This window comes from Solanum lycopersicum, chromosome 3 (assembly GCF_036512215.1).
Source record: "Solanum lycopersicum chromosome 3, SLM_r2.1".
Taxonomy (NCBI): Eukaryota; Viridiplantae; Streptophyta; class Magnoliopsida; order Solanales; family Solanaceae; genus Solanum; species Solanum lycopersicum.
Genome location: NC_090802.1, coordinates 50872052 through 50886859, shown reverse-complemented (window position 1 = coordinate 50886859; position 14808 = coordinate 50872052). Strand labels below are relative to the sequence as shown.

Genomic DNA, 14808 nt, shown 5'->3' with positions numbered 1-14808 from the left:
AGTGATCTCCATAATGAGGTTTATATGCAGCTTCCTCAGGAATTAGCAAGTCACGGGAAGTCTAGCATAAAAGTTTGTAGACTTGTTAAATTCTTATATGGGTTAAAACAAGCTAGCAGACAATGGAATTTGAAATTGTCTAAAGCCTACGTATGATTCACTCAAAATTGCTTGGATCACTCATTGTTTAAAAAGGATATTATCATCACTTCGGTCTATGTAGATTATATGCTAGTATTAGCCAGTAATATTATATTTGTTATTGAGTAAACTACGGCATCCCTACTTAAAGCCTTCAAGAGCAAGGATTCAGGAATATTGAAGTTTTTCTTGGAATGAAGTTCAATTGATCTTTCAAGGAAATCCTAGTGGATCGGAAGAAATATGCTCTTGAGATCATCTCAGAGCTGAGAATTGAATTTTCCATACATGCATGGACACTTATGGAGGTTAACACAAATCTAACTACGTAGGATTTTGAAAAATTAATGCAGAAAGTATATGATGATATGCTAGAAGATAAGATTAAATATCAAAGATTGATTGGCAAAATGTTGTATTTGACATTAACAAGGTCTCATCTAACCTATTTTGTACAAACACTTGTCAGTTCTTAGGACTACCTAGAAAATCACATTGGGATATAACAATAAGGGTCATGAAATTTATCAAGAGAGCGAGAAAAAGATTTGAGGATTTTGTTGAGTAGCCAAGTTCTTCATTAACACCTTTTTGTGATACAGACGGTCCTCTTGTCCTAATACTAGAAAGTCAATTTTAGAATTCTTAATTCAACATGAAGCTCATTGATTTCTTTGAAATCAAAGAAATGAAGTGTTGTATTACGAAGCTCAGCAGAAGCTGTGTACATACATCAGCATGGCCAAAGCAATTTCATAGGTAGTATGGTTGACTGATTTATTGAAGGAATTGAATGGTGCACTACAAGTTGCAGCAAATTTGGTGTTTCATGAGCGTACTAAACTCATCGAGATAGATTGTCACTTCATCAGGTAGAATATACAAAAGGGGCTTATCAAGATAGTACATGCAGGTACCAAGGATCAATTAGCAGATATATCAACCAAGGGATTGTCACGACCACAACATGATAACCTAGTAGGCAAGCTGAATATTTTCATATACCTGCCAGCTTGAAATAGGCATAACATGTAATGATTTAAGGGGTAAAGTAATCATTAGCAATGATAGATATTACAATTAGTTAGTTAGTATTGCTGGAAACGGACACGAACAATGATAAATACATTGTGATGTAACAATACTCGTTCATTCTGTCTTCTTCATTCACTCAATAAATCTCTCTTTTCTCTTTTTAGATTTTCTCCAATGAGTAGTGTCAATGGAGTTTGAGTGATAATCAAGTATAGAGTCGTCTATCAAGGATAATCTCTCGTTATGAGCTAGCTTTTGGGGTTGAGTTAGGCCCAAGTATGATATATCATTAAATTAATTTTTGTTTGCGAATAAATGAATCTAGAGAAATGAAAACATTCTATGTAAATTTAGCTGGAAAAAGTATAAATGAATTTGTGGTTACGAACAAAGTGAATAGAAACAACATTCCATTTATTGAATTGACATGTCCAAAAAGGTAAAGATACATGAACATGACAGAACTAGTAAGTAAGTAAAGTGAAGTGATGAAGCTGCATTTATGTATGTATGCAAAGCTTACTTATTCTGAACAAGAGGTAGATCGATGGTTCACAAACACATAATAATTTTTCAATCAACAAGTGTAACCAGTAGGATATTTTTTTCCACAGACGTTGAGAAGGATGTTTAGAGAGAGTGATATATCCAAATTAATTCCCAGCACATCTGCTTTTAGGGCTGTGCACAAGCAAACCGCGGCGTCTAGGTCCACCAGTCCGTCAATCAAACTGCAGCATGACGAAGTTGGAGTAGTCCCGATAATTACACCCACCAAATCATTAAGTATATTAGCACATGCCCCAAATTTCAAAATATCAGTTGAACAGTCTGCACTTACAAGAGCAAAGAAGAGGAGATTAAGTGATAAGAAAAGGGTAATAGAGGCCTGATTTTTGGAAGCCATGTCAATAAGCTAAGGTTAGGCCTAATTAATTACGCAGTTTAATTGATGATTGAATTCATGTGCTAGTAACGACGGCTATTTATACAGTTGAATATTGCCTATTGGTAGTGCATGGCTTTTAAAATATTTAGGATTTGATTTAATTAATACTTAGTACCTTAATTACATGTTTCCTGCACATGCTACATATATTATAGAATTGCATGTAATTAGTATTTATATATTTAATTACGAATTCCAGTTATGCTACATCTATTAATTAGGTAGTTTAATTGATGATTGAATTCATACATTCTTTTTTATTCAAGCCATCTACTCAAGTTTTCATTTAACGCTTTAGCTTCCGCCCCTGGACAAGATCCCTTTTGTCCGTCACATTTCTAGACCTGTGTGCATTCTTACTAAACTTAATTCCCAAGCTTTCTGCAAGTACACATTTTTTTTAAAAAAAATAAAATAAATGGTGCCATCCACCCACATTTTAATAACATATAATTTACATAATATTTGAAGGTTTAATTTGCTAGCTTTCGTATGTCACCTAATTAATTTACCATCCGAACTATATTTATAGTTGTTGCTATTCTTTTTCTCTATTATCTTCACTAATATATTCTCCTTGTATACATGCATTTAAATATTTTACTTGAATCATGGGTTTTATGGAAACAAACTATCTAACTTCAAGCTTGATAAGGTTTTGGGAGGTTTTCATTTCATTTCTTTTAGCTTTATTTTACTTGACACGAAGTTTATAAAAGTAAGAATTTTTTTTTTGAATTTATTAATTAAAAATTAACAATATGACAAATGTATCAAAATGTTATTTATATTTATGAATTTAAAATGTTAGTAAAAAATTAAGATTAATGAGTTGCTGGAAGAAAAAGGAAGGAGTCATTCTTTTTTAAATGGATTAAATATGAAAGTTGGCCAAACAAATTGGAACGATATTTATTTCCCCTTTCAAAAGTCTATATTTTACAATTTAGGAGGGAGGTATTTGACCAAGGTTTTTAGAGAAAAATAGCAAAAAGTCTGTTGTTGAAAAAATAATTTTATGAAAAGCACTTATGTGAAATACATATACGCAGACCATACACTAGTCCACTAATTTATACAGGTAGAAAGGATATTTCCATAAGACACTCGACAACAAATTCATGTACAAAGGAGTTAGTGAAGAAACTATATAGCAATTATAATGTAAGTAGTGCAAAGTTTACTGAAAAGACTCAAAATAACAATATAATAGTGTGATAATTGAAACACACTAAACAACAATATATCACTAGTACAATGACAAACAACAACCACCCAAAGCAAGACCAGCACTATACCTTCTAACCTCTATCTAAGTACATGTCCTGTATATCCTCCCATCTAAAATCATGTCCTCAGAATCTAAGGTTGGGTTATCTCTTGTTTAATGTGTTTTATTTTTATAATTTGGTTTTATTTTCATTAATGGCCCCTTAAAGTTGTTACCAATTTTTACTTGTACACTTTAATTGAGCTTTGTTTATTTTAGACACCTTATGTCGGTTCTCGCTATACCCTTTTGACACTTCTATCTTACATGAGAATTGAGATAGTGAGTGTGATACATAGTTACTGCGCGTGTATTGAATCATTTTCACAAACGAGAATTGCAAAAAAAAAAAGATAAGAAAAAAGTTCATTGTTATTTAATAACTAATTTTTAGAACTAAGAAGAAACAATCGTACTTTTGAAAAATAAGTTTTTCAAAGTAATTAAATTCGTTTAAAAGTGTTCAATGAAAATTTGATATGGGTGAAAAAGGGGTCGAGGTTTGGAGTGGGTGGGTGAGGAGAGGACGATCTTGTGGCTGGTGGGGTGGAAGAGCGATTGGGTTTGGGGTTGGGGTGGATAGGGGTGGAGGAATATCTGGTGGTTGGTGGGGGTGGAGGGCAGTTGGGGTTGGGGTGGGTGAGGGTGGACAGAAAACGGGGTTGGTTGGGGTGAAGAAGACGAACGGGTGGGCAATATGGCGACCTGAGTTTTTCTTTAGAAAAAATAATTGTTTACGTTTAGAATGCCACATGTCATCAAATCTGTGTTCATTTTTTTTTACTCAAAAGTCATTATTTGAATTTTTTTTATATATATATATACCACATGTCTTTATTTGACTCGTCACTTTGACACATAATCAGCGAGTGTATTACACACACTTGTATATGTGGGTGATAGTTAAAAGTGTCAAAATAAAACAACAAGACCCTACCTTGTCTAAAATTAACAAAGCTCAACTAAGGAGTCTAAATGAAATTTAGTGACCTATCGATTTGAAGTTGAAATTTCTGGTCTTTATCACTACTAAAAAATTCCAAAAAGAGACGGACAAAAGTGTCGCTGTCCGTCGCTTTTGGCCAAAAGAAACGGCGACTGTGACGTAATCACGTTTGTCGCTTTTTAGCTCGATGCTTTTCTAAAAACGATGGACAGTGTTGCTAAGGAGCGACAGACTACGACAATAAGGAGAAGGGACAGACTCGGTCGCTTATTTTAATTTTCTTTATTTTTAATTTTCATAATGTGACGTAGTCCGTTGCTTTTTGTGAAATTTGATTTTTGAAAATCCCCAAAAAACAACGAACAAAAGAATTCTGTCCGTCGTTTTTATGAAAATTTTATTTTCTGCAGATTCAAAAAAGTGACAGACTAAACGAAGTTGTCCATCGCTTTTTTGGATTTTAAAAAAAATTAAAACCCAAAAAACCGACGGACTAAACCACGATGTTCGTTGCTTATATATCTTTGATCCAGAAAGATATTCAATCTCAGAAGTACTTAAATCAAATATGAACACACAGAAATGTTAGTTTTCATTATATTGAAAGAGAAAAAAGTAATCGATATCCATTGAATATTATTCTTTAAATTGGTTCCATCAATGGTTGATCCATTTGGTGCCATTTGAGTCTCGCAATAATTTAATTTGTTAGATTGCTCCATTGGCAACCTCAAGGAATGTAACATCAAGGCAAAATGTGGACTCCCTTCATGTAACACCCCTAAATATTAATTAAGAGTGGCATGTCGATTTATCGTTGCTTAATTACTATACTATGTTTTATTCACATTTTGGGAAGTTAAAGTATTGTGATATTTGCAAACTTGCTTAACATAATTGTGATCGTAATTTAAGGGATTGTATTTGGTTATTTACGTAATATTATAACTGGAATTATTTATAACTTGAAAGGGAGGTGAAATATTGATGTACCGTCGTCCCATCGACGGTTCCGTAGGTGGTGATCGTCGACTGGAGGTCCAAGCATCTGGAAGCAACTCGGGCACGCTGTGTGCATTCTTACTAAACTTAATTCTCAAGCTTTCTGCAAGTACACAATTTTTTTAAAATTAAAAAAATGGTGCCATCCACCCACGTTTTAATAACATATAATTTGCATGGTATTTCGAGGTTTGATACGCTAGCTTCCGAATGACACCTGATTATTTAACATCCAAATTATATTTATAGTTGCTGCTATTCTTTTTCTCTATTATTTCCACTAATATATTCTCCTTGCATACATGTATTTAAATATTTTACTTGAAGGATTTTATGGAAGCAATCTATCTAATTTAAAGGTTGATAAGGTTTTAGGGAGGGTTTCATTTCATTTCTTTTAGTTTTATTTTTACTTGACACGAAGTTTATAAAAGTCACATTACCATCGTCTTGAACATATGGCAGACAACCATAAAAATGTCACATAAATTATCAAGAAAGATAATAACTTTAGTTTTTTTCTAAAATGCGACTTATCAATTTCTCTTACAATAAAGGGAATTAATAAAAACAACATTTGAATTGACACGTTTCTAAAGGAAAACGTAAAGGTAGAGTAAGTACCTTAATTAACTGATTCCTGCATAGTATTTTTCAATGCTAGATCTATTGAAATGCATGTGAGCCTGCACTAGTATTTTTAGTTAGAAATTTCAGTTATCAAAGCCATATATAAACTTTATTCCCACGCTTTCATCAAGTATAATACACTTTTATTTAATTGAAGCCATCCTCCAACGCTTTCAAGTCAAAACATAAAATGCTTCATCTTAATTGAGAACTCAAAATTTGAACTCTATAAACATAGGTGCATGTTAAGACAAACTTCATCATGATATTGTATTCCGATTATAAACTGTTTCATCTTAATTATTTATTATCAAATGGAAAAAACATGTAAATTGGAACAAAATGAGCTCATCTTTATTCTCAAAATGATTAAATTGATACTCTTCAACATCAATGATTTATTTTTTACTTCAGACCTTAATTATAAATCCACAACCATTGTCATTGTTTTCGTAATGGTTCCATTCTATAGTTGAGTAGGGGTGTGCATTCGGTTTTTCGTTTTGATTTTATACTATTTGGTTTGGGTTTTCGGTTTTTGACTTTGAAGAAGTGTAACTCAATCCAAATCAAAATAAATTTGGTTTGGTTTGATTTTTCTCTTTTTGATTTGTTATTTTTTTTCGATTTGGTTAATCGGTTATGTCAATAAATAGAAACATAACAAAATTTGCAATTTAAAATTATATATATATATATATATATATATATATATATATAGATTTTTTCTATTTTTATTTTTCTGAATCCGAAACCAAATAAAAAAATGAAACAAATTAAATATAAATCCAAAACCAAACTAAGGATCCAAAAAACCAATCCAAATTAGAATTTGGTTTGATTCAGTTTGGTTTTTCAATTTAATCCAAATAGTGCACACTTCTAGTTGAGTGTGTAAAAAGAGAAAAAAAATATTATCGTTGGTAAATTGAACAAATCATTTGGCAAATTGAGTTACCAACCAAATGTCTACTTATATTAGTCCGTTGCTAAAAAGCTACTCGGTAAATATTACCAACCAAAAATCAGTTGGTAGACATCCAAAGATGTTGTTACAAAATTTTAAGATATGGCCCTGAAATTTCCGTTGGTAATTTACCAATCAATTTTTTGTTAGTATATCGTTAGTACCTTTACTAACGAATTGAAAAGGAGTTAGTAAATTTTTTCTTCATTTTTCGATTTATACATTAGTAATTGGTTTGTAATTTTAGTAAAAATAAATTTGTGTTGGTAATTTTCCAATAAATTTTAAATAATTTTTTAAATCTTTTTTTGGTTTTCCATCCGGTGTTCGGTGCCACACTGGAGCCCAACTAAATCTGGATTTACGCCGCAAAGTCCCACATTGGGTGGTAAAACACTTTCTAACAAATCTATTATGTACCCAACGAAAATCGAACCTGAGACCTCTTGATTAAAGATGCAGAACTACTTACTACTACACCACAACCCTTGTTTGTAATAAATTTTAAATACCTTAGTATGATTATTTATTTTTCTAATAAATTTACTAACTAATTGTTAGTTTATTGGTAATATATCATTCAAGTTCAATGCTAGCTTAGTAACTAACTGACAATATGTTCAAAATATTATTAACTGAATGATTATTCAGTAGTAAAATATTTATTAATTTATTGCATTTAAAATTCTAAGATCACGAATATCAATCCAAAAATATTAATCAATTTTATAAATCATATATGAATGAAACAATGCAAAAGCAATGATAACAAGTTAAATTAATATTTATATATCATTATATCAAAAAAAATTAATTTGAGCACGTTTACCAAAAATATTGACCAAGTCTAAATTTTGGCCAAAAGTGAAAACGTCTAACAACACAAATTGGAAATGAAAGTCTCAAAACCTGAAACAAGCATCTTGTTAGATATAAAAATGACCTTTTGAAGCTAATCGAACTGACAAAATCCATTTACAAAAAATACTAAGCAAAATCAAATTTTTGCCAAAAGTTAAAAGTGAAATAGCTTAACAGTACAAACTGAATATGAAAACCTCAAAATCAAACCAGTCATCCTATAAAGGGAAAAATGACCTTCCACAGATAACCGCGCTGACGAAATTTAAATTTGAGCATGTTTCCCAAAAAAAATTGACCTAATTCACATTTTAGCCAAAAGTTATAAGTTAAAACGCTTAATGATACAAACTGAAAATAAGCCTCAAATCCTGAGTCAACCATCCTATTAGATCAAAAGTGAATTTCTACGGCTAACAGCGTGACCAAATTTCAATTCGAGCACGATTACCAAAAATATTGACTAAAGTGAAATTTTGGCCAAAACTTAAAAGCTGAAATGTCTAACAACATAAACTAAAAACAGAAGCCTCAAAATCCGAACCCTCTATCTTATTACATCGAAAACGACTTTTGCAATCTAACTGTTTTTATTTTGGTACGTTATCAAATAATGACCCACGTTAAATTTTTGCTAAAACTTATATGTTAAAATACCTAACGACACACAATAAAAATGAAAGTCGCAAAACTCAAATCAACCATTCTACTAGATAAAAAATGACCTTTGGAATTAATTACGCTAACGAAATTCTCATCGAGCACGTTCACAAAAATATTGACCAAAGTCAAATTTTGGCCTAAACATAAAATTTAAAACAACTAAAGGAACAAACAAAAATGAAAGCCTCAAAACATGAATCAACATTCCCGTTAGATAAAAAATGACTTTTCAAAGCGAATGACACTGACAGAGCTCTAATCTGAGCACGTTTATCAATATTGAACAAAGTCAAGTTTTGATTAAAATTTTAAAATTAAAACGCCTAATCACACAAACTAAATATGAAAGCCTCAACACTAGATGTTTATTTATAAAACATTTAACCTCAATTGGTAATTTACAAACCATTAAAATATAAGTTAGTAATAATTTGTCAATAAACTTTATTAGAGTTGGTAATAATTGCTATTCAACTTTCATATGTAATATTACCAACTAATAATTAATATGTTGGTGAATTTTACCAATGGATTAGTGATCGGTTGGTATATTACCAACTATTTTGATGATGTTAACTAACTACAATCTTTTTTCATCGGCAAAATTTCCAACTAATTTGATATTGATTGGCAATTTTACCAACAAATTACATTTCGTTACTAATTTACCAACACATTTATATTTGGTTGGTAAATTTAGCAACACAATCTAGTCGTTGGTAAATGTTTGGTTAGTAATTTATTGTTAATATGTTAATAAATTATATAAATAATTTTTTGTCATAATTACAAAATGATATATACTTCATTGGTAATATTACCAACAAAAGGTGTGTTAGTGATGTTTTTGTTGGTAATCCATTGATAGAAGGTTTCTAAATTTGGCACCATTTTTCCCGCTGTATTTACAAACTAAAATACTTAGTAAGATTTATGTTGGTAATCTGTTAGAATTTCGTTGTTATGGTTTAAAATATTATTTGGTTCGAAATATGTTGGTAATTTGTGTTATTCTTACAATAACCTGTATTTATAAGGTTAATAAACAGAAACAGAAATAAGATGAAGCAGAAAAAATATAAAATACAAGAATTAATCCGAGTCCACAGAAACTATTGTGTGTCCTTAAGAAATTTAATCCCCTTATTGTACCCAAGGTTATGGATTAATTTCTCCCAAGATAAAATGGATTAAACCTGTTAAAGAAATAGCGGTACCTAAAACTTCTTTAAGTTCAACGAACTTAAGAACAACAACAAGTCACACAGACTTAGTCAATCGACACTTTGATTTTTTATTTGAGAGAAAATAAATGCAGAGAAAGAAAAATTTTTCAGTGTTTTAAAAATCGAAAATTGACTTCTTTTTATAGCCATTTTCAGCAAGGAACATGTCTGTTCAGTGAAATCTGTTCAGACCCATTTTATCCAGAAAGTTGTGACTTCTGGAAAAAAAACAACTTCTCGAAAATTGTGTCTGTTAGGAAAATAATGACTTTTTGGAAAGTAACGACTTTTCGGAAAGAGTAACAACTTTTCGGAATGTTACCGTTACCTGCAAATTTATAAGAGATAATTTTTAACAGGATTTATTTGATTTAACAAAAACTGATTAAATAAATTTTGTCCAAAAAATTTATCAATCAATCACATCATTTGCCAAATCCGAAGCCGAAGCCGAAGCCGAAGTCGAAGCCGAGCGAGCAACGACGACGACGGCGCGAGGGGGCATCTTCTTCTTAGCTCTTTAAGAAGTAATGGAAGTGTTTCCTTCTATAAGGACAACAATTTCCCTTTCTTTTGCCGATATGGGAGAAATGACTTTTCATTTGCACTTTGCAAATGACTTTTCATTTTCCTTCCAAAGTAGTTCCCTCACTTTTCATATTCTCTCTTTTCTTTTCCCATTCACACTTGCTAAATCCCAACAATTTGTTAGTAGAATATTAACCAACTTAAGTTGTTAGTAAAATCTGTTGGCAATTTGAGGTTTTTTTTGTAGTGAATGAGCTCATCCTTTTTTTCAAAATTATTAAATGGATACTCTTCAACATCAATGATTTATTTTTTACTCAGACCTTAACTATAAATCCATAACCATTGGCATTACTTGTTTTCGTAATGGATCCATTCTATAGTTGAGTTAGGTTGTGCATTCGGTTTTTCGGTTCGGTTTTATACTATTTGGTTTGGGTTTTTTGTTTTTTGTTTTTTGTTTTGAAGAAGTATAACCTAATCCAAACCAAAATGAATTTTCCTTGGTTTGGTTTTTCTCTTTTTGTTTTTGTTTTCGATTTGGTTAATCGTTTATGTCAATAATTAGAAACATAACAAAGTTATATTTTCATTCTCAAAACAATTATATATATATATATATAGAGAGAGAGAGAGAGAGAGATTTTTGGTTTTTATTTTTCTAAATCCGAAACCAAACCAAAAATCCAAACAAAGTAACTTATAAATCCAAAACCAAACCAAGAATCCAAAAAACTACTCCAAATTAGAATTCGGTTCGATTCAGTTTGCTTTTTCAGTTTAATCCAAATAGTGCACACCCCTAGTTGAGTTTGTAAAAAGAGGGGGGGAGGGAATAATATTATAGTTTTTGATCAGGATTGTGGTCTCTACTATCTTTTTCATCTTTAAGATTCTGGGGTCAATGAATTCTAACTACAACTTATGTTAATTAACATATTGCCCTTAGCAGTCCTTGGTGAAAAATCTCCTTATGAGTTGTTATTTGGAATGAGACCTATTCTTAGTCATCTCAAGACTTTTGAATGTTTGTGTTATGGCAATGTCTTTCGTAGAGTGGACAATTTGCTTCAAGAGTAGTGCCCTCAATTTCATGGATTATTCTACAACCACCAGGGCTACATATTGTTTGAGCTAGCAAGGGAAAATTTTTATATTAAAATAGATGTAATGATGATTAATTTTCCTGGTCTACTGAACTTTTATCATCTAGTGACATTTCTCCTATGGATGAGCCTCCTATTACATATCCTCCTAGCCCTTTGGTACCTGATCTTGTCAGTCTAGAACCAATTCCTACAATTTCTAAAGATATACTTCACCAGTCACCTGCCACTCTTTATGTTCCTATATTTATTCCTGATCCTTCGCAGCCAAGAAAATCACACAGAGTGATAAAGGCTCATTTTTTGCATGTTGATTACATTACTAAACAATATGCTACAAATGTTTCCTATCCAATCAATGGATATATACTTTCTTCGTAATCTATTTCTCTTGCTTATCAAGTATATCTCAACTCCTTATCTAATATACAGAAACCAATGACATATGAGGAGACTATTCAACATAGTAGATGGGTTGAAGTCATGAATTCTAATTTACAAAGCTCTTGAGATTAATCATACTTGGGACCTAGTACCTTTACCCCCAAATAAGGCTGCTATTGGGTGTGGATGAGTTTATAAGGTAAAACTGAATGATTTTAGTGAAGTGGAGAGGTTCAAGGCCAGGTTGATGGAATAAGTCTACAACCAACAGGAGAGTCTTGATTACCATGAAACATTCTCTCTCCAGTGGTCAAAATTGTAACTGTGAGAGTTGTTTAATTTTATCATCGGTTGCACAATATAATTGGCATGTTCACTATTTGGATGTGTACAATGCATTTCTTCAGAGTGATCTCCATAATGAGGTTTATATGCAGCTTCCTCAGGAATTAGCAAGTCACGGGAAGTCTAGCATAAAAGTTTGTAGACTTGTTAAATTCTTATATGGGTTAAAACAAGCTAGCAGACAATGGAATTTGAAATTGTCTAAAGCCTACGTATGATTCACTCAAAATTGCTTGGATCACTCATTGTTTAAAAAGGATATTATCATCACTTCGGTCTATGTAGATTATATGCTAGTATTAGCCAGTAATATTATATTTGTTATTGAGTAAACTACGGCATCCCTACTTAAAGCCTTCAAGAGCAAGGATTCAGGAATATTGAAGTTTTTCTTGGAATGAAGTTCAATTGATCTTTCAAGGAAATCCTAGTGGATCGGAAGAAATATGCTCTTGAGATCATCTCAGAGCTGAGAATTGAATTTTCCATACATGCATGGACACTTATGGAGGTTAACACAAATCTAACTACGTAGGATTTTGAAAAATTAATGCAGAAAGTATATGATGATATGCTAGAAGATAAGATTAAATATCAAAGATTGATTGGCAAAATGTTGTATTTGACATTAACAAGGTCTCATCTAACCTATTTTGTACAAACACTTGTCAGTTCTTAGGACTACCTAGAAAATAACATTGGGATATAACAATAAGGGTCATGAAATTTATCAAGAGAGCGAGAAAAAGATTTGAGGATTTTGTTGAGTAGCCAAGTTCTTCATTAACACCTTTTTGTGATACAGACGGTCCTCTTGTCCTAATACTAGAAAGTCAATTTTAGAATTCTTAATTCAACATGAAGCTCATTGATTTCTTTGAAATCAAAGAAATGAAGTGTTGTATTACGAAGCTCAGCAGAAGCTGTGTACATACATCAGCATGGCCAAAGCAGTTTCATAGGTAGTATGGTTGACTGATTTATTGAAGGAATTGAATGGTGCACTACAAGTTGCAGCAAATTTGGTGTTTCATGAGCGTACTAAACACATCGAGATAGATTGTCACTTCATCAGGTAGAATATACAAAAGGGGCTTATCAAGATAGTACATGCAGGTACCAAGGATCAATTAGCAGATATATCAACCAAGGGATTGTCACGACCACAACATGATAACCTAGTAGGCAAGCTGAATATTTTCATATACCTGCCAGCTTGAAATAGGCATAACATGTAATGATTTAAGGGGTAAAGTAATCATTAGCAATGATAGATATTACAATTAGTTAGTTAGTATTGCTGGAAACGGACACGAACAATGATAAATACATTGTGATGTAACAATACTCGTTCATTTTGTCTTCTTCATTCACTCAATAAATCTCTCTTTTCTCTTTTTAGATTTTCTCCAATGAGTAGTGTCAATGGAGTTTGAGTGATAATCAAGTATAGAGTCGTCTATCAAGGATAATCTCTCGTTATGAGCTAGCTTTTGGGGTTGAGTTAGGCCCAAGTATGATATATCATTAAATTAATTTTTGTTTGCGAATAAATGAATCTAGAGAAATGAAAACATTCTATGTAAATTTAGCTGGAAAAAGTATAAATGAATTTGTGGTTACGAACAAAGTGAATAGAAACAACATTCCATTTATTGAATTGACATGTCCAAAAAGGTAAAGATACATGAACATGACAGAACTAGTAAGTAAGTAAAGTGAAGTGATGAAGCTGCATTTATGTATGTATGCAAAGCTTACTTATTCTGAACAAGAGGTAGATCGATGGTTCACAAACACATAATAATTTTTCAATCAACAAGTGTAACCAGTAGGATATTTTTTTCCACAGACGTTGAGAAGGATGTTTAGAGAGAGTGATATATCCAAATTAATTCCCAGCACATCTGCTTTTAGGGCTGTGCACAAGCAAACCGCGGCGTCTAGGTCCACCAGTCCGTCAATCAAACTGCAGCATGACGAAGTTGGAGTAGTCCCGATAATTACACCCACCAAATCATTAAGTATATTAGCACATGCCCCAAATTTCAAAATATCAGTTGAACAGTCTGCACTTACAAGAGCAAAGAAGAGGAGATTAAGTGATAAGAAAAGGGTAATAGAGGCCTGATTTTTGGAAGCCATGTCAATAAGCTAAGGTTAGGCCTAATTAATTACGCAGTTTAATTGATGATTGAATTCATGTGCTAGTAACGACGGCTATTTATACAGTTGAATATTGCCTATTGGTAGTGCATGGCTTTTAAAATATTTAGGATTTGATTTAATTAATACTTAGTACCTTAATTACATGTTTCCTGCACATGCTACATATATTATAGAATTGCATGTAATTAGTATTTATATATTTAATTACGAATTCCAGTTATGCTACATCTATTAATTAGGTAGTTTAATTGATGATTGAATTCATACATTCTTTTTTATTCAAGCCATCTACTCAAGTTTTCATTTAACGCTTTAGCTTCCGCCCCTGGACAAGATCCCTTTTGTCCGTCACATTTCTAGACCTGTGTGCATTCTTACTAAACTTAATTCCCAAGCTTTCTGCAAGTACACATTTTTTTTTTTAAAAAATAAAATAAATGGTGCCATCCACCCACGTTTTAATAACATATAATTTACATAATATTTGAAGGTTTAATTTGCTAGCTTTCGTATGTCACCTAATTAATTTACCATCCGAACTATATTTATAGTTGTTGCTATTCTTTTTCTCTATTATCTTCACTAA

General features: G+C 31.8%; 2 protein-coding genes across 2 annotated transcripts; both read right to left on the bottom strand.

Moving 5' to 3' along the window:
* Nucleotides 1-1569: 1569 nt before the first annotated feature.
* Nucleotides 1570-2160, bottom strand: LOC138347259 (14 kDa proline-rich protein DC2.15-like). The gene has a single exon (XM_069295095.1). The coding sequence runs from the start codon at nucleotides 2081-2083 to the stop codon at nucleotides 1754-1756; it is 330 nt and encodes a 109-aa protein (XP_069151196.1). The 5' UTR covers nucleotides 2084-2160; the 3' UTR covers nucleotides 1570-1753.
* Nucleotides 2161-13684: 11524 nt separating this feature from the next.
* LOC138347258 (14 kDa proline-rich protein DC2.15-like) lies at nucleotides 13685-14275 on the bottom strand. Its single transcript, XM_069295094.1, has one exon. It carries the CDS (start codon nucleotides 14196-14198, stop codon nucleotides 13869-13871), a length of 330 nt encoding a protein of 109 aa, XP_069151195.1. The 5' UTR covers nucleotides 14199-14275; the 3' UTR covers nucleotides 13685-13868.
* Nucleotides 14276-14808: the final 533 nt, after the last annotated feature.